Source organism: Oryctolagus cuniculus, chromosome 2, assembly GCF_964237555.1.
Source record: "Oryctolagus cuniculus chromosome 2, mOryCun1.1, whole genome shotgun sequence".
NCBI lineage: Eukaryota > Metazoa > Chordata > Mammalia > Lagomorpha > Leporidae > Oryctolagus > Oryctolagus cuniculus.
The window spans coordinates 106,282,346-106,300,143 of record NC_091433.1 but is presented as its reverse complement, the minus strand read 5'-3'; the positions used below and the strand labels follow the sequence as shown (position 1 = coordinate 106,300,143).

The 17,798-nt window shown below is 42.8% G+C and overlaps 1 protein-coding gene across 2 annotated transcripts in view; it reads left to right on the top strand.

Annotated features, from left to right (window-relative positions):
* Positions 1-17,798, top strand: part of IL18R1 (interleukin 18 receptor 1) — a 48,036-nt gene that overhangs the window by 18,513 nt on the left and 11,725 nt on the right. For both annotated transcript variants that reach the window (XM_008252716.4, NM_001164863.1), the window contains 4 exon segments: positions 3,324-3,477; positions 8,915-8,977; positions 13,001-13,121; positions 15,943-16,082. In XM_008252716.4, coding sequence (XP_008250938.2) covers positions 3,324-3,477; positions 8,915-8,977; positions 13,001-13,121; positions 15,943-16,082 — 478 coding nt within the window.

The window sequence follows — 17,798 nt, the reverse complement described above, 5'->3', positions numbered from 1 at the left end:
AGGTTTAAAAATCTGACATGGGAAATTGTTGAAACTCTTAGTGTTTTCCTTTTCCTTTACTTTTGGCCACCCCCCCCCAATGGCCACTGCAGCCAGCGCACTGCGCTGATCCGAAGCCAGGAGCCAGGTGCTTCCTCCTGGTCTCCCATGGGGTGCAGGGCCCAAGCACTTAGGCCATCCTCCACTGCACTCCCGGGCCACAGCAGAGAGCTGGACTGGAAGAGGGGCAACTAGGACAGAATCCGGCGCCCCAACCGGGACTAGAACCCAGTGTGCCGGTGCTTCAAGGCAGAGGATTAGCCTAGTGAGCTGCGGCGCTGGCCGTAAATTAAGCTTTTAAAGTTACTTATGGCTTCTTACTGTTACTGCTTTTGTGGACTGCCTGATTATTTTCTTCAGTATGTGTGCCTTCTGCTTGCTGAATTGCAGGAGCTCTTTTAGACTGCTCTGGAGCATATATGAGAATACTTAAAAAGTTTAAGGTGGGGCAGGCCTTTTTCTTAGTGTTTAAGATGCCTTCATCCTTCAATGGAGTGCCTGGGTTTGCTACTTGGCTCCAGCTCCTGTGTTGATCTTCCTGCTAATGCAGACCCTGACAGGAAGTGGTGATTGCACAAGTAATTGAATTTCTACTACCTATCTGGGAGACTGAATTGCATTCCTGGTTCCAGACTTGGGTACCCTTTGCAACTCTGGACACTTGGAGAGTGAACCAGCAGATGTGAGCCCTCTCTGTCTGTCTATGTCTGCACCTCTCCACTAAATAAATAAATAATTTAAAATAAAATTTAAAATTTTCTGTAAAATGTAATTAAAAGAGAATGTATATTTTCATGACCCTCCCCCCAACACACTTTTGCAATTTTGTAACTTTAATCAGCAGTTATTTCTCATCCACATTGACTATCTGTAGATTTTTGAAAGTGGTGACAGGATACATAGGTAACTGAAGTGTAGAGCTTGTTTGGCGAATCTTCATTAGATTTTCTTGACAATTCCAGGTGGATGAGATATGGGACTATCCTTATTCCTTCGATCCAGATGGCTTTGTTGAGCCTGGTATCAGTATGCTCATCCGGAGTCCCCATCTCCTTCATGGAGTTTGATTTTCCCAAAGAGCACACTTCTTGAAGCCTGCACCAAGGCCACACTTGTCAATGTTGACGGTGTACCTCTGGTCACCACTGTGTTGATCTGAGAAGGGCCCTTCTTCTTGCCACCCTTCTTTGTGGGAGCCATTCTGCAAGGCCCAAGTTGGAAAGGAAACTTCATGAACCTTTTAAAGACCACTTGTGCTTGTATACACACCTACAAAGGGCCTTCAAGATGACCTTGAAAATTTTGTTTGTATCATTTGCTCAAATACGTTTTACTTGTGTCTTTTCAAGGAGAGCTCTTATCTGAAATGTCTTCTAAACATTTGCATCAGTCCTGAGTTGATTTGGCTCTCTTTCTTGTCAGAGGTTTGACTATTTTATAGTACCTGGACATTAGTGAGATTCCATATGCTGGGTTTTAAAAAATCTCAATATGAAGATGTTTAAATTTAGAAAACAGATACACTGAGAGTTTTGTTTTTGTTTTCTTTTTTTAAAGGTTTATTTTATTTATTTGAAAGACATAGTTACAGAGAGAGGTAGAAACAGAGAGAGAGAGAGAGAGAGAGGGAGAGAGAGAGAGAGAGAGAGAGGGAGAGAGAGAGAGAGAGAGAAAGAGATTGATTTTCCATCCACTAATTCATTCCCCAAATGGCTGCTAAGGCGGGAGCTGAGCTGTTTCAATGCCAGGAGCTAGGAGCTTCTTCCAGGTCTCTCACATGGGCGCAGGTGCCCAAGGACTTGGGCCATTTTCTGCTGCTTTCCCAGGCACATTAGTGGGAAGCTGGATCAGAAGTGGAGCAGCTGGGATTCAGCTGACACCCATATGAGATGCCAGTGCTGTAAACCAGGGCTTTTAACTTACTGCACCATAGTTGTAGGCCTCTGTTTTTGTTTTCTTATGGGCAGGGCAGCGGGGGAGGGAGATGGGAAGGGGGAGGAGGAGGGGAAGGGAGAGGGGGAAGGGGGAGGGAGAGGGAGAGGGAAAGGGAGAGTTCCCATCTACTAGTTTGCTTCCCAAAATGCCAGGTCTGAGCCAATAGCTGAGAACTCAATCCAGGTCTCCGCTATGGGTGGTAGGAGATCCATTACTTGAGTCATCACTGGTAACTCCCAAGGTCTGCAGGAAGATAGAGTCAGGAGCTAGAGGCTAAACTCAAACTCAGGTACTGATAGGGCATACGAGTGTCTTAACAGCATCTCAACACCAAGGTCTAATGTTCTCCCACCAAGGATATTTTAGGCTAAACAACTGGTCATACACCTAAGTATTTCAAATCTGTTCACTGGGTCAGAGTGCCAGAAAGAGTCTCTTATGTTTTACATATTTTGAGAAAAAAAAAAATTTGAGTTTATAAAAATTTGACTTACACAGATACAGTTTATTGATGGGAGGTGCACACATGGGTACCGCACAAACCCATGGTGCCATTTCTCTCTGGTTCTACCTCCAATGTGCACACCCAGGCCAACTTTGAGGGAGAAGTCTGTGGGCAATAGGTTCTCATGGTTTGGTATTTGTAGAAACAGTGTTGAATAGTCAAGGTCAACCATGCAGTTTCCATTCTCTCCATCTGTTCCTGGGTTATTTCAGGAACTACCTATGGGTGACTGACAACTACATTGAAGAAGGTGGCTTTTTAATTATTGCTTCCTATAACACATATGGGAATTATAATAGATAGGTGGATGTGTGAATGTGCCTATGGGGTTGACTATTCCTGATGCATTTCTAGTCCTCCTCTGTCTTCTAGTGGGAAGCATCAAAGTGGCTTCTAGGTACTCAGTTCTCTGACTAATTCTGCACCAACCTCCACTAGCCATTTCCAGGATGAGTAGTCCTGAGCACATAAAATTGGATTTAAAAATGTTGTAGAGTTGTGCAGAAAGTTTTGACTCTAGCAAAAATTTTCGTTGTTGTTGTAGCATATCTCTCTCTCTCTTTCTCTCTCTCTCTCTCTCCCAGATTAAAAGAAAATGATGAGAAAAGCTACAATGCCTTTATGTTGCATACCCCAACATGTATTAATAATGATAATGACCATAACAGCCATCGGACTTGGTTCCAATAGAAGCAATGCCAAGTCATAGAACATTCACTCAGCAGTTGTGTGTTTCATTCTGTCTCCTTTCCTCTAAAGATCTTTAATTTTAACAACTTTGAACTGTTGTTATTTCAATACTTCTCTCACTAACAAAGTATTTCAACTTGCTCTTTAAAAACAGGACTGTGAAAAGATAGCTGAGGGAGATACAAACCCATTGCTACAGAAGAATGCTGAGTTTAAAGATCAGGGTTATTACTCCTGTGTGTTTTCCATTCATCATAACGGAAAAGAATTTAACATCATCAAGACCTTCAATATAACAATAGTTGGAGGTAAGAGAAATCTTAGAATTGGCACAACCATATGTTGGTCAAGTGAATTTTTTTCCCCTTTCTTCTATGACCACCTAGGAATTGAGGTACCACTTAATTAGGCGTGTGAACACACCACTATTTAAAATATGAGGTTCAAACCTTCTACTTGGAGTTCATCCACCTGGCAGAAAAAAAAATATTTTGACAGCAAACGAATGTACATTTGGGTGAACCTCACATGAGTCAGCTCTCTCTTTCTCTTTGGAATTTAAGTAAGTTGTAGAATCTTTGTTGTTAAACATATGTTTTCACTCAACAAATATTTGTTGGAGATGCCTATACACTATAAACTGTAATTAGTGCTAGGAGGCAAAGGAAGCAGGAGAACATGGGATAAAGTGAGGAGTGCACTATTCTCAAGGGATTTGATTCTATCAGGAGAGGCAGTGAGCCAGAGGGTGCCATCATTTTGAGAAAGTGTCAGCTCTGAGGCTGCAAGAGAGCAGTGGAGTGAAGGAGGCTCCATTTGATCTGGGTCTTGGAGGGACAGGCTCAGGAATGAGCAGTGAGACATGAGGGGAAAGGACTCCAGGGCAGAGAACACGTGTGGGGAGGGAGGGAGGACAGCACCAAGTCTAGTTCCTTGTGAAGCTAGATAGTGTATAATGGAAAAACAGAAGCCTGGAATTTTGTATCTATTTATTGGGGAGGGAAAGGGAGGGAGAGAGAGAGAGAGAGAGAGAGGAGAGAGAGAGAAGGAAGAGCTTGCTCCCATCTGCTGATTTGCTGGGCTAGGAGCTGAGGACTCAATCTAGGTCTCTCCATGTGGGTGGCAGGGACCCAGCTACTTGAACCATCACCACTGCCTCCCAGGGTCTATAGTAGCAGGAAACTAGAGCCAAGTATTAATTCCAGGTACTCCAAAGTGGGACACAGGCATCTTAACTGGGGTATTATCACTGCTCCAAACACCTACCTAGAAGCCTGGAAATTGAGAGAGCAGGGACCCTACCAGAAATGTAATTAAACCTTACCCAGTGAAGAAATCCTTCACATGGCCCAACAAATAATCGAACGTGTTGTTTTTTGGAAATTATTCTTGCTTAATGAATCTGCCTAAATTTTCCAGGAATATATTGAATATCAAAAGGTGAAAGCAGGCACCCTTGTCTAGTTTTGGATCTTAGTGGAAATACTTCCAACTTTTACCCATTCAGTATGATGCTGGCTGTGGGTTTGTCACATATTGCCTTGATTGTGATGAGAAATGTTCCTTTTATACCCAGTTTGTTTAAGGATTTTATCATGAAAGTCTGTTGTATTTTATCAAGTGTTTTCTGTACATCTATTGAGATAATCGTATGGTTTTTATTCTATAATTTGTTAATGTGATATATTATATTTATTGATTTGTGTATGTTGAATCATCCCTTCATACCAGAGATAAATCCCACTTAGGCCAGGTGAATGACCATTCTAATGGATCATTGGATTTGATTAGGTAGTATTTTGTTGAGGATTTTTGTGTCTATGTGCATCAGTGATATTGCTCTATAGTTTTCTTTCTTTATGGTATCTTTTCCTTGCTTTGGAATTAAGGTGATTCTGGTCTCATAGAAGGGATTTGGGAAGATTCCCTCCCTTTCAGTGGTTTTGAATAATTTGAGAAGAACTGGAATTAGTTCTTTAAAAGTCTGTTAGAGGGGCTGGCACTGTGGTGTAGCAGGTAGAGCCCCCGCTTGTGTTGCTGGCATCCCATATGGGTGCTGGTTTGAGTCCCGGCTGCTGCACTTCCATTACAGCTCTCTGCTGTGGCCTGAGAAACCAGTGGAGGATGACCCAAGTCCTTGGGCTCCTGCACCTGTGTGGGAGACCCAAAGGAGGCTCCTGCCTCTCGGCTTCGGATTGGCACAGATTTGGCCATCTGGGGAGTGGACCAGCAGATGGAAGACTTCTCTCTCTCTCTCTTTGTCGCTGCCTCTCTGTGACTTTGCCTTTCAAATAAATAAATAAATAAATCTTGGGAAAAAAAAGTCTGTTAGAATTCAGAAGTGGAGTCATCCAGTCCTGGGCTTTGCTTTGTTGAGAGGTTCTTTATTAATTTCATCTTGGTCTTGGATATTGATCTGTTTAGGTTTAGGTTTTCTATATCTTCATGGCTCAATTTTGGTAATTTGTATATGTCCAGGAATTTATCCATTTCTTCTGGATTTTCTAATTTGTTGACATACATACAGCTCTTTGTAGTAATTTCTGATAACTTTTTTTTTTTTATTTCTGTGGTGTCCAATTTTACATCTCCTTTTTCATCTCTGATTTTATTGATTTGTGTCTCCTCCCTCTTTGTTTTAGTTAGTTGGACCAATGGTGTATCAATTTTGTTTATTTTTTCAAAAGAGGATATGTGTTTCTTGTAGGCAGCAAATAGATGGGTCTTGTTTTTTAATTCATTCAGCTAGTCTATATTTTTTAATGGGAGAATTTAGGCCAATTACATTCAAGGTTGCTATTGATAAGTAATAACGTTGTCTTGTGATTTTTCCGTAAGTATTCCTATTGTTTGCTTTGGATTTCCTTTATATTTTTACTAGTAGATTTTCTGCCTTTACATTCTTTCCTAATTATGGCTGTCTTTCTGTATTTCTGTGTATAACACATCCTTAAGCATCAATTGTAAGGCTGGATGAGTGGTGACAAATTCTTTCAATTTCTGTTTGTTGTGGAAGGTCTTCATTTCACCTTCATTCATAAATGTACAGTATTCCAGGTTGATAGATTTTTTTCTGTTAAGACTTGGTTAGCCCACAGGGGTATAACCCCACTAAGTGCTGACACATGAACCACACAAAAGATCTGTATTGTCTTCAGCGTGAGCAAGGAACTCTGCAACGGCCCACCCTAGGCTGTCGGGGAGCTCTCAGCCTCTGATGCCAGACACAGTAATTGACCATAGACACAGCTACACCCCACACCCTGTCATGCAGTCACAGAATTCCCACAGTCACAGTGCACAAGGCCGCCACAGTCATGGGGTGCAGAAGATCTGCTCAGCCCCATGAGCATGTCCCATCCACAGAGAGAGCAGGGACGTTTCCAGAGCCAGCTGCCTGCGGGTGCTCCATCTTGGCAGTTTGAACCCCAGAGCCTGTGCTAGGTTGAGGGGATGGGGGCACCCCACAATGCTACATGGGTTCCTAGCCCCCTGTCAGATTCAAAGTCAGCAGGAAACATTTTTCCTCTGGTAAAATCCCCAGTCTACACATGCACACAAGAGCTACCATAGCTTCTACTGTGTCAAGATGGTGCCTTCTGTTCTCCAGCCGCCAGTTTCTGGGCACCCTAGTCAGGGGACAGGGAGAAAAAAATGAGCATTGTTTTTGCTGGATTAGTTGGCTACGTTTCCCTCTGCTTGAGCTCCAGGCTGGTCTCAAAGTAAATGTGAGGCCGGCGCCACGGCTCAATAGGCTAATCCTCCACCTAGAGGTGCCGGCACACCAGGTTCTAGTCCCGGTCAGGGCGCCGGATTCTTTCCTGGTTGCCCCTCTTCCAGTCCAGCTCTCTGCTGTGGCCTGGGAAGGCAGTGGAGGATGGCCCAAGTCCTTGGGCCCTGCACCCCATGGGAGACCAGGAGAAGCACCTGGCTCCTGCCTTCGGATCAGCTCAGTGCGCCGGCCGCAGCACACCAGCCGCGGCGGCCATTGGAGGGTGAACCAACGGCAAAAGGAAGACCTTTCTCTCTGTCTCTCTCTCTCACTATCCACTCTACCTGTCCAAAAAAAAAGTCAATAAAAAAAAAAAAAGTAAGTGTGTTCCTTCAGGCAATATCACCAGTTGCACGGGCTGCCATGCTCCATTCTGCTCTCACCTCTGTCTCGGATGGTGTCATGTGTGGTGTCCCCGTTTGCTGCTGTGTGTCTGGACCTTCCATGCTGCTCCATGAGGTCCCTCTTCTTTCTGTAGAATTTTTCACTGCAAGCTTCTCTCCAACTCTCCTCTGGGGATGCACTTACTCTGCTTTTTCTTCTATTTTTCCCTAGTTAAAAGCAGTGTGTGGTTTCCCTATTCAACCATCTTGGAACTATGTAGGAATTAAATTTCAACATGAGTTTTGAGGAACATTCGAACCATAGCACCATGTAGCACAACATAGTCACGGGATCTAGGAAGTAGGATATGGAAATTTTGGAGAGAGGCTATTATTCTGCCACTTCTGATCCATCCATGGCCCAGAAATCTAATACCTGAAACCTTAAACTTAAAAATCTTAAATTCTATGTAAAATCATATGCCCTAAATTCTTCAAGTTTATGTATATGTATATATAATCTCGTAGAAATCTCCTGTCTTTGATGTTCCACCCTCTCCCTCCATGCATCTCTGCTTTTCAGGCCCTGGGCATACTTGTCCTTATTTGATGAAGCAGTAATCATGCTTTATCCAAGAAGCAGTTACTGTGGGCCAAGGATGGTGCTACATGCTTTAGTTGAGTCATCTTGTACAGTCCTCACAGCTCTGTGAGGTTATGACCTTGAATGAGTTAAATATTATAGCTTATCTCTGCCTCAAATTACTCATCAGTAAAGTGTGACAGCAAGGGTTCTCAGAATTCGGCTGTTATCAACTGCCTTAAGCTGTATCCTAACATTGAATAGGAAGCTGCCAAGTGGTGATTTACTTCCCAAACGTCACTAGATGGGGGAGGGGGGGTGTTGGGGAGAATATTATACACTTTCAGTTGGGGTCAAAAGTCATTCAGGAACAGAAGTAGAATTTGACCTACAAGTGTGGATACCACTGCAGAGCCTGGACTGAGCTGAACCAAGTGAGGCAGCCAGAGCATGGCATTAAATGGGTAATTCTCTCAATGTTCTGCAAGGAAAGGATTGGCACCTCAAAGTGAGTTCCTTGTTTGTCAAAAAATCAGAGCTACAACCTTGAATTAATCAAAATATAACTCAAGATGTTGTAAAGGGAAGATGACAGCAGTTTGCCTTGGTCTGTGGGGGAGGTGATAGCTGAAATCATGGATAATGCTGAAGTCCACACACAAGCACATTGCTATCAACATCCCCACATCCATCTCATATCAGAGACAGCTACTGAGTAACTAATAGGTGGGTAGTGCATATAGTGTGAAAACACTGGACAAAGGTAGGGTCTGTGTCTCAGGTGGGATGGGGCAGGGTATTGTCAGATTTCATCAAGCTACTCTGAATGACATACAGTTTAAAACGGATGAACTGTCTGTTTCTGGAATTTCTAATTTAATATTTTTGGGCCACAGCTGACCATGGGTAATGAAAATGCAGAAAATGAAATTTCAGATGCAGGGTAGGGGGACTACTGTATTGAAATCTTTGCTGCATGAAAGGAAATGAACCTACAATAACAGATGCTTTTCTCAAAGAAACTCAAGGCAATACTGACCCATTTTCTTTTCCTTTTTCACTTTTAGATAACAATAATATAATTCCAGCTCTTCTTGGACCAAAGCTTAACCATGTTGAAGTGGAATTAGGTATGTTTTGACATAAATATATTGTGCATTTTTAAATAGGGGTCACAATTGAGTATTCCAAGGGTAAATTTGATTCATTATTGATCAACATTGTGTGCACAACACATTCTATATTTAGTGAAGAACATTACAAACCCAGAAGAAGCTAATTACTGTTAATTACTGTTCTACTGGTGCCATGTGATCAAAGGGTGGAGCTGCCTGTGGCTTGGAGACTGGGTTTTTTCCTCGAATTGCCTCCAAAGTAATTTCTAAGTAAAAATTCAGTGAGACCACTCTGCAGCAATGACTCAAAGTAACTTTATGATTTGAATATTGATTAAGTGATTCACTTTTAGTCAATGGATTGAATTGACTAAACATTTAGGATTCCTCTAGCCAAGTCTTATGAATCAATATGACCAATTGAGTAATTCCTTTCAAAAGGGAAGGGAAAGAAGAAAGAAATTCACACATGCTAAATATGCTAAACTAGGTATTGTGCTAGGTGTTTGGAATATACTCTTGAACTAAATCCTCCAAACAACCCTGAGGGTTTTACCCCATGTTATAGATGAAATAACTGAAGTGAAGGATGGCCACGTAACTTGTCTACAGTTACACTGTTGAAAATGGCAGTTTGGCATTGAGTCTGTTGACTGCCCCCAAAGTCCACACCCTCTGTCTACCTCTGAAGTCACAGTGGTTTACACAACGGCACATGCTCAGCACTGCTCAGATAGCAGACTCTCTGTATTTGTGTTTTGCTTGCTTTTTAACTTTTATTGTTTTCTGCCCTTATGTCTATTATTTATTCTCTTCTACTCATTTTGGATTCAATCTACACTTATTTTTTTTCTGGTTTCTTGATGTGGAGAGTTAGAGAAGCTCCAATATTCCTTCCTAAGCAGTGTTTAAGGTATTTCCAACATGTATTAGTATACCATGTTTTTGTATTATTCAGTTCAAAGTTTTTTTTTTTTTTTAAGCCCTTATTATTTCTGCTGTCACTCATGGATTACTTGTATTCCTTGATTTCAAAATATTTGGAGAGTATTCTAGTGGTTTTTGTTATTGTTTTTTTAGATTAACTTCATTTTGTTCCAAGGTTACACGCTGTTATCAAAGCATATTCTGAAATTTGTTGTGAGTTGATTCCGGCCTAGAATATGGTAGAGCATGTTAATGTTCCAAATGTATTTGAGGTAACACTGAATTCTTAAGGTTTTGGTTTTACCATTCTTTGTATGTCAACCAGCTTAAGCTGACTAATAGTATTCCTCAAATCATTTATAAACTTACTAATCTTTTTTTTTTTTTTTTTTTTTTTGACAGGCAGAGTAGACAGTGAGAGAGAGAGAGAGAGAGAGGTCTTCCTTTTTGCCGTTGGTTCACCCTCCAATGGCCGCCGCGGCTGGCACACTGCGGCCAGCGCACCACGCTGATCCGAAGCCAGGAGCCAGGTGCTTCTCCTGGTCTCCCATGCGGGTGCAGGGCCCAAGCACTTGGGCCATCCTCCACTGCACTCCCGGGCCATAGCAGAGGGCTGGCCTGGAAGAGGGGAAACCGGGACAGAATCCGGCGCCCCGACCGGGACTAGAACCCAGTGTGCCGGCACCGCAAGGCAGAGGATTAGCCTATTGAGCCGCGGCGCCGGCCAAACTTACTAATCTTTTGTGTCCTTGTTCTCCCTGTTGCCATGAGAGTTATATTTATGTCTCTAAGATGATCCATGTGTTTATATATCCTTTAGTTCTGGTTTTGCTTTATATATGATGGGGCAAAATAATAGGTGCATATGAATTTATGCCTGTTGAATTAGTACTTTCATCATCATGAAATATCTGTCATAACACTCCTTTCCTCAAAGACTATACACTTTGTTATATATTTCTGTTAGCCGTCACAGAGCACACTGGACACCGGAGTAAGGGAAAGAGTTTATTGGGGAAAACCCAGCAGACTGGAAGGAAAGGGCGAAGAGGGAAATGGGAGAGGAGAGTATGAGAGAGAGAGAGAGAGAGAGAGAGGAGAGGAGATCCAAGAGAGGGGCCAAGACAGAGAGCAAAGAGAGAGGAGAGAGCAGAGCCAAGAGAGAGGAGCCAAGAGGGCCACGTGTTCAGGAACAGGCCCTTTTAAAACTTTGCCTGAGGGTGGGCAGGGAAGCAGGAGCAGCGAATCCCATTAGGTTGGGGGTGGAGCTTGGCCAGGTAGTTTGGGCCATGTGGCTACCTGGCTTTCAGTAATGGCAGCGGGAACCGGGGTATAGAATGTAAATCAAGGTGCAGATCGCGCCACAGATAAGACTGTGCCAGTTTCCTAACAAACTTTAATATGAAATAGTCACACCAATTTCCTTTTATTTGGGATTGGCATGTTTTATCTTTTTTAACATCCTTTTATTAATAAGATTTGTTTGTCTTTGTAAGTAAAGTGTGACTCATATAGATTTGCATGTATTTGGGTATTTGTTGAAATATAGTCAGTGTAGTGTTTAGTCCATTATATTTATTTTTTCCAATTTTATAAAGATCTATTTTCAGTTAACTTTTTTAAAAAGATTTTATTTATTTATTTGAGAGGCAGAGTTACAGACAGTGAGAGGGAGAGACAGAGAGAGAAGTCTTCCATCCATTGGTTCACTCCCCAGATGGCCGCAACGGCTGGAGGAGCCAAGAGCTTCTCCTGGTCTCCCATGTGGATACAGGGGCCCAAGGACTCGGGCCATCTTCTGCTGCTTTCCCAGGCCACAGCAGGGGGCAGTGGAGCAGCTGGGACTAGAACCGGCACCCATAACGGATGCCAGTGCTTCAGGCGAAGGATTAACGTATTGCGCCATGGCGCCAGCCCCTATTTTCAGTTAACTTTATACTCATAAGATTAATCCTCAAGTAAAGAATTCAACAAATAGTACAAAGAAAAAAAAAACACACTGTTTCTCAACAGCTGAGACAAGGGCTGCTAAAAATCATCTAATCTCAAAATGTCAATTTCACTACTATAGAGTACCTTTTTGGTAGTCTCTTTGCTATCACAGATCTGGGAAAATATTGTATTTGGCTTTTGGAGACTGTCTTATTTTTACTATATTTAATAAACTACTGATACAGTTTATCTTATACACATGATATAAAACATTCATTTTAAATATATTGTTCCTCATTGTTGATAATGCCCACCTTTTCATTGACTTATTCAACTTATTTATTGTCTTTCAAATAGTAATTCAAAGTCATTATCTGTTTTTTTTTTATTTTGATTTTATTTTTTATATTTTTTTGAAAGGCGGAGTGGACAGTGAGAGAGACAGAGAGAAAGGTCTTCCTTTGCTGTTGGTTCACCCTCCAATGGCCGCCGCGGCTGGCACGCTGTGGCCGGCGCACCGTGCTGATCGGATGGCAGGAGCCAGGTGCTTCTCCTGGTCTCCCATGGGGTGCAGGGCCCAAGCACTTGGGCCATCCTCCACTGCACTCCCTGGCCACAGCAGAGAGCTGGCCTGGAAGAGGGGCAACCGGGACAGAATCCGGCGCCCTGACCGGGACTAGAACCCGGTGTGCCGGCGCCGCAAGGAGGAGGATTAGCCTAGTGAGCTGCGGCACCGGCCTAGTCATTATCTGTTAAATCTAGAACAATCTCTGGTTCTGCTTATATTGTGTATTTTTCTATTGATTATTGTCCACATTTTCTGCGTATATCTTAAGTTTTTAATTTTATTGATATTTTTTGACTTATCCATTTTGTTTTTCTGGAAGTTGTAGTAAGAATATTGGCCTGACACTACCTGTTAGTTGTATACTAAAAAGGAAATAAACCCTAAGTTTTAATAATGGATATAAAAATTAACATTTAAAGAGAAATAAAATAGCTCCTAATTCTTCCATTTTATTATTATTTTTAAATAAAATTAAGGCCTTCCTCTTCTCTTTATGGGATGCAACCCTATGTTTTATATTAGGTTAACATGGAATGATTATATTAATTTAAGCCTTTTGGGAAATCTGGATTTCTATAAAGTCACAACTTTGGTTGTCAACTTTTACCCAGGAAAAGATGTACAGCTCAACTGCTCCGCTCTGCTGAATGAAAAGGATCAGCTTTACTGGAACTTCTGGAGAGAAAATGGATCAGACCCCAATGTACATGAAGAGGAAGGAATGAGAACTAGGTATGCCTATGCGCAATATGGTAGATATCATGGAATGTTTTTCATAACATGTATACATGGTTTTCATATCCTATGCATATGTGGTAATGTGTATGGGGTTCTGAGTCACTGATGTGGTGTTTTAGGTTTTTTTAATTATGATTATAATCTATGTATTTTATTAGCATAATTGCCATACCCTAGGTTGATGCAGAAAACTTTGCCAGGATCTGAGTTAGAGATAGAGGACCCATGAGAAAATCAATGAGAGTTCATCTTGCAAAAGTAGCTTCTGGCCAGTAAGGATCTGAGGTGATGGGGGATTTTATTTTGCTTCTTATATATGAGAAATCACTTAAGCCATATTTTTGGGGGGAGGTTTTTTTTTTTTTTTTTTTTTCTTGAGAGGCAAGAGACGGACAGAGCTCCCATCATCTGCTTACTCCTCAAATGTTGTATAATGTCTGGGACTGGGCTGCCTGGGCTGAAACCAGGAGCTGGGGAAGCAGTCTTTATCTGCCACATTAGTGGCATAACCTCACTTAGCTGAGTCATTATTGCTGCCTCCCAAGGTGCACATTAGCAGGAAACTGGAGTCAGGAGCCAGACCTGGGACTGGAACCCATGCACTCTGATATGGAATGTGTCCATCCCAATTGGTGTCTTAGCCATTACACTAATTGCCTATTCTAGTATTTTGGATTTTTATAAATGTTGTGGATTTTTTCCCTGCTAAGGGCCAAAAGAAGTTCCAAATGACACATGTGTATTTACATTTTGATAGCTTGTATTCTTCTATTAAGGAATGACCAGACTTCTTAAAGCAAAACATACAAAACAAATGGCCATTCAAACTTCTCTGAATGATATTGGATCATACTGTAATTATTAATAATTATCCAATAGCACTACTCATGGTCTAGTGAGTATATATCACTGTAGCTTCACTGTTGAGGTTTTCTTCCTACTTTCCACATATTTTGGGTACATTCTTTGTCACCAACATGCTGGAATGTCTCAGTTCTTGCAGGCATTTGTCTATAAGCTCTTTACACTGTTAGGTCTGCTCCTTGGGAAGGAGCAAACATGTGATTCATGCCCAGTAAATGTTGAATTCAGGGCATTGTGTTGCTCTCCTGGAAGTGTATCTCATTCCCAAGAACTGTCCTCCATTGAAGTTTTTCATTTCCCCTTCCAGGGGTCTATTTATAATATTTGGAAAGATAGAAGACAAACTCACCAAAATTGTTTATTTGTTTATAGAGAGAGAAAGAGAGAGGGTGCCCCCTTCCTCTGGCTCACTCCCCAAATGCCCACAATGGCTGGCCATGGGTGTAACTGAAGCCAGGAGCCCTGAGTTTAATACAATCACCCAAGTCAAACTTCTTAGAAAAGAATGAAAGCTATGGGAGCAGGGAGATAGGTCTTTGGAGTTGGGTATGTAAAGTCTATATGCCATCAGTTTTAGCTTCTCGGTAGCTTTTGTGTCTTATTCTGGATTTTCATTTGTGCTAGATGGCATTTTTGGATGACTATTTCTGATATATGAACAGAATTACGTTCTATGATATATTTGAGACTTTGAGTGCTACCGTGTGGTTTCATGTCCCAGGCACTGGAGAAACCTATTGTTAGGAGATATATATGTAAGCAGACATATGGGAACCAGAGCTAGCTGTGCTGATAACCACAGACTCTCAGAGTCTGTCACTCACAGGCTAAGTGGACACCATGAGCGTTGCCTCCTACAAATGATTGGATGGCTCAGATCCTTTGAGAAGAGAGCTTGATGTAGTGGTTATATCAAGTCCATTTCTCACTCTCCTGAATAGCCTAACTGGTATTTCCCATGTGCTGGAGGTGTCAATTTTTTATTTATTTATTTATTTATTTATTTATTTATTTTTGACAGGCAGAGTGGACAGTGAGAGAGAGAGACAGAGAGAAAGGTCTTCCTTTGCCATTGGTTCACCCTCCAATGGCCGCTGCGGCTGGCGCGCTGTGGCCGGCTCACCGTGCTGATCCGATGGCAGGAGCCAGGTACTTATCCTGGTCACCCATGGGGTGCAGGGCCCAAGGACTTGGGCCATCCTCCTCTGCATTCCCTGGCCACAGCAGAGAGCTGGCCTGGAAGAGGAGCAACCGGGACAGAATCCGGCGCCCTGACCGGGACTAGAACCCGGTGTGCCGGCGCCGCAAGGCAGAGGATTAGCCTAGTGAGCCGCGGCGCTGGCCCAATTATGTTTTCTTTTTAAGGCTTAACAAAATAAGAGTGATATTTAGAATTGCGTGGACAGAATCGATGTGAATCTGTATCTACGCTTAACAATTTACAGTTTTGTCACAGTTAGTGAAAATTGCATTCTGGGAAGAACTTCGAGGAGTGAGATGGGAAGTATTGTGGAAAAAAAAAATTCAAGAAGGACCAGCATTGTGTTGCAGGCACTCCCATATCGGAGTGAACCAGTGGATGGACATCTCTGTCTCTCTTTCTCTCACTCTCTGTGACTCTGCCTTTCAAATAAATAAAATAAATCTTTTAAAAACAGAAACATAATTAGGGGAGGATATTTTCTTTCACCCAGCATCATTCTCCTCCTTGGTCATTGATAGCCCTGTCCTCCAGGTAGTCTCAGGAGGACTCTTTCTGTCTATTCTGTTGTCTCAGAGATGCACGAATCTCATTGAAGACTCTACTTTGAAAATTCCTACAGAAAGGGAATACCTGATGTGGTCAACATGGTGGAAGCCTTTGAGTATTTAAACACACGATTGCCCTTTTGTGAGTACCTTTGCTGGCAATGAACACAGCCTGTTGCTAAATTATTTTCCTCTCTTATAGGACTTCAGAAGGCAAATGGTACGCTTCAAAGATATTGAGAATTGAGAATGTCAACGAAAACAATCTAAATTTCTCATATAATTGCACTGCGGTCAGCGAAGGAGGCATAGACACAAACAGCTACATCTTGTTGAAAAAAGGTGCACAAGTTTTATTTGTAGGCAATTGTGGAAACTTAGCATGTTGCTGCTGTGGGGTCCCATGAAATCATTGTTTCCTCCTCTCCTACACCAAGACCAAGCTCTGCAGAGGTGAAGCAATGCGCCTTGTGCCACAGCATTCAGCGGCAGAGCTGGTGTTCAGCCTTTGCTGGACTCCTGTGTCGCGATCCCTGGTGGAGAATGAAAGCACAGAGTTGATGCATTTGCTGTCACAGTCATGATCCAATCCCAGATAGAGACCAGAATATCAGAGCATGAGGCAGGCTAGGCTCAGGGATGCAGCTGACTGTGGGTGAGGGCTGTGGGGAGGCACTCAGAGCATTCCTTGCATACTCAACCTTTCACACCCAGAACACACTGGAGAAAGTCTGCAGGCCAGTATAGGATTGGGTTTAATTGAACTTCCAGCCTATCTTAGCAGGGCCCTGGGGTCAAGGGACCTTTTGGTGTGGCCATTGATTCAACAAAGATTACTGAGGGCTCCAGCCCTGGGCAGCCCCTGTATAGTGCAGATACACAACTAATGGTTCTGACCCATAGGTTCTTGATGTTTTTCAGTGCACAATTAATGGGGGTGTTCCAAGTATACCCAACCCATCCTCTACCAAAAAACAATGCAGTTCATAGCTGTTGACTTTTGTGGCTTTGTCTGGAGCCAAAAAACTCTTTTTTCCCATTGTCACTGCTCATTACCAGGCTTGGATATCAATTCCCTGGATATAGAAGGAAAAGTTGGGATCTAAGAGATGGAAAGGAAGGGAGATAGATAAACACACTTGGAAACAGACAGAGAGAAACACATACATAGGATAGAGACATATGTACATAGAGACAGAGACAGAAATAAAGAGAGAAAGGGAGAGAGACAAACATACCTGGAGACAGATATAGAAACACAGAGACAAAAGAGAGACATGTGTATGCAGAGAAAGGCAGAGAACAAGAGACTGAAATAGAGATAGAGACTGAGAGAGAAAATGAGAGCGAGAGAGAGAGAAGAGACAGAGGGAGAAATGTATAGAGACAGGCAAAGACACAAAGCAATGCGGACAGAGAGGGCTGATAAAGACTGGATGGAGATAGACACAGAGAGACAGAGACACACACTGACCTACAAAGGGACACACAGAGATGACGGTGTCTTAACTTTGGTTGAGAAATAAAGAGAGAGAGGCCAAGGAATTACAACCAGGTGCCTCCTACGTGCTGTCCTGGTGTCCATTTGCAGTTCACCCAGAACACCTGGTTTAATGTCTTTGGACTCCTGCAACTTTAATAACCACAAATTAGCCGGCGCCACAGCTCACTAGGCTAATCCTCTGCCTTGCGGCGCCGGCACACCGGGTTCTAGTCCCAGTCGGGGTGCTGGATTCTGTCCCTGTTGCCCCTCTTCCAGGCCAGCTCTCTGCTGTGGCCCGGGAAGGCAGTGGAGGATGGCCCAAGTCCATGGGCCCTGCACCCGCATGGGAGACCAGGAGAAGCACCTGGCTCCTGGCTTCGGATCAGCGCAATGCGCCGGCCGTAGCGCACCGGCCGTGACGGCCATTGGAGGGTGAACCAACGGCAAAAAGGAAGACCTTTCTCTCTGTCTCTCTCTCTCACTGTCCACTCTGCCTGTACAAAAAAAAAAAAAAAAAAAAAAAAAAACCAAAAACCACAAATCACACTCATGACATATGGATTATGAGTGAGTAT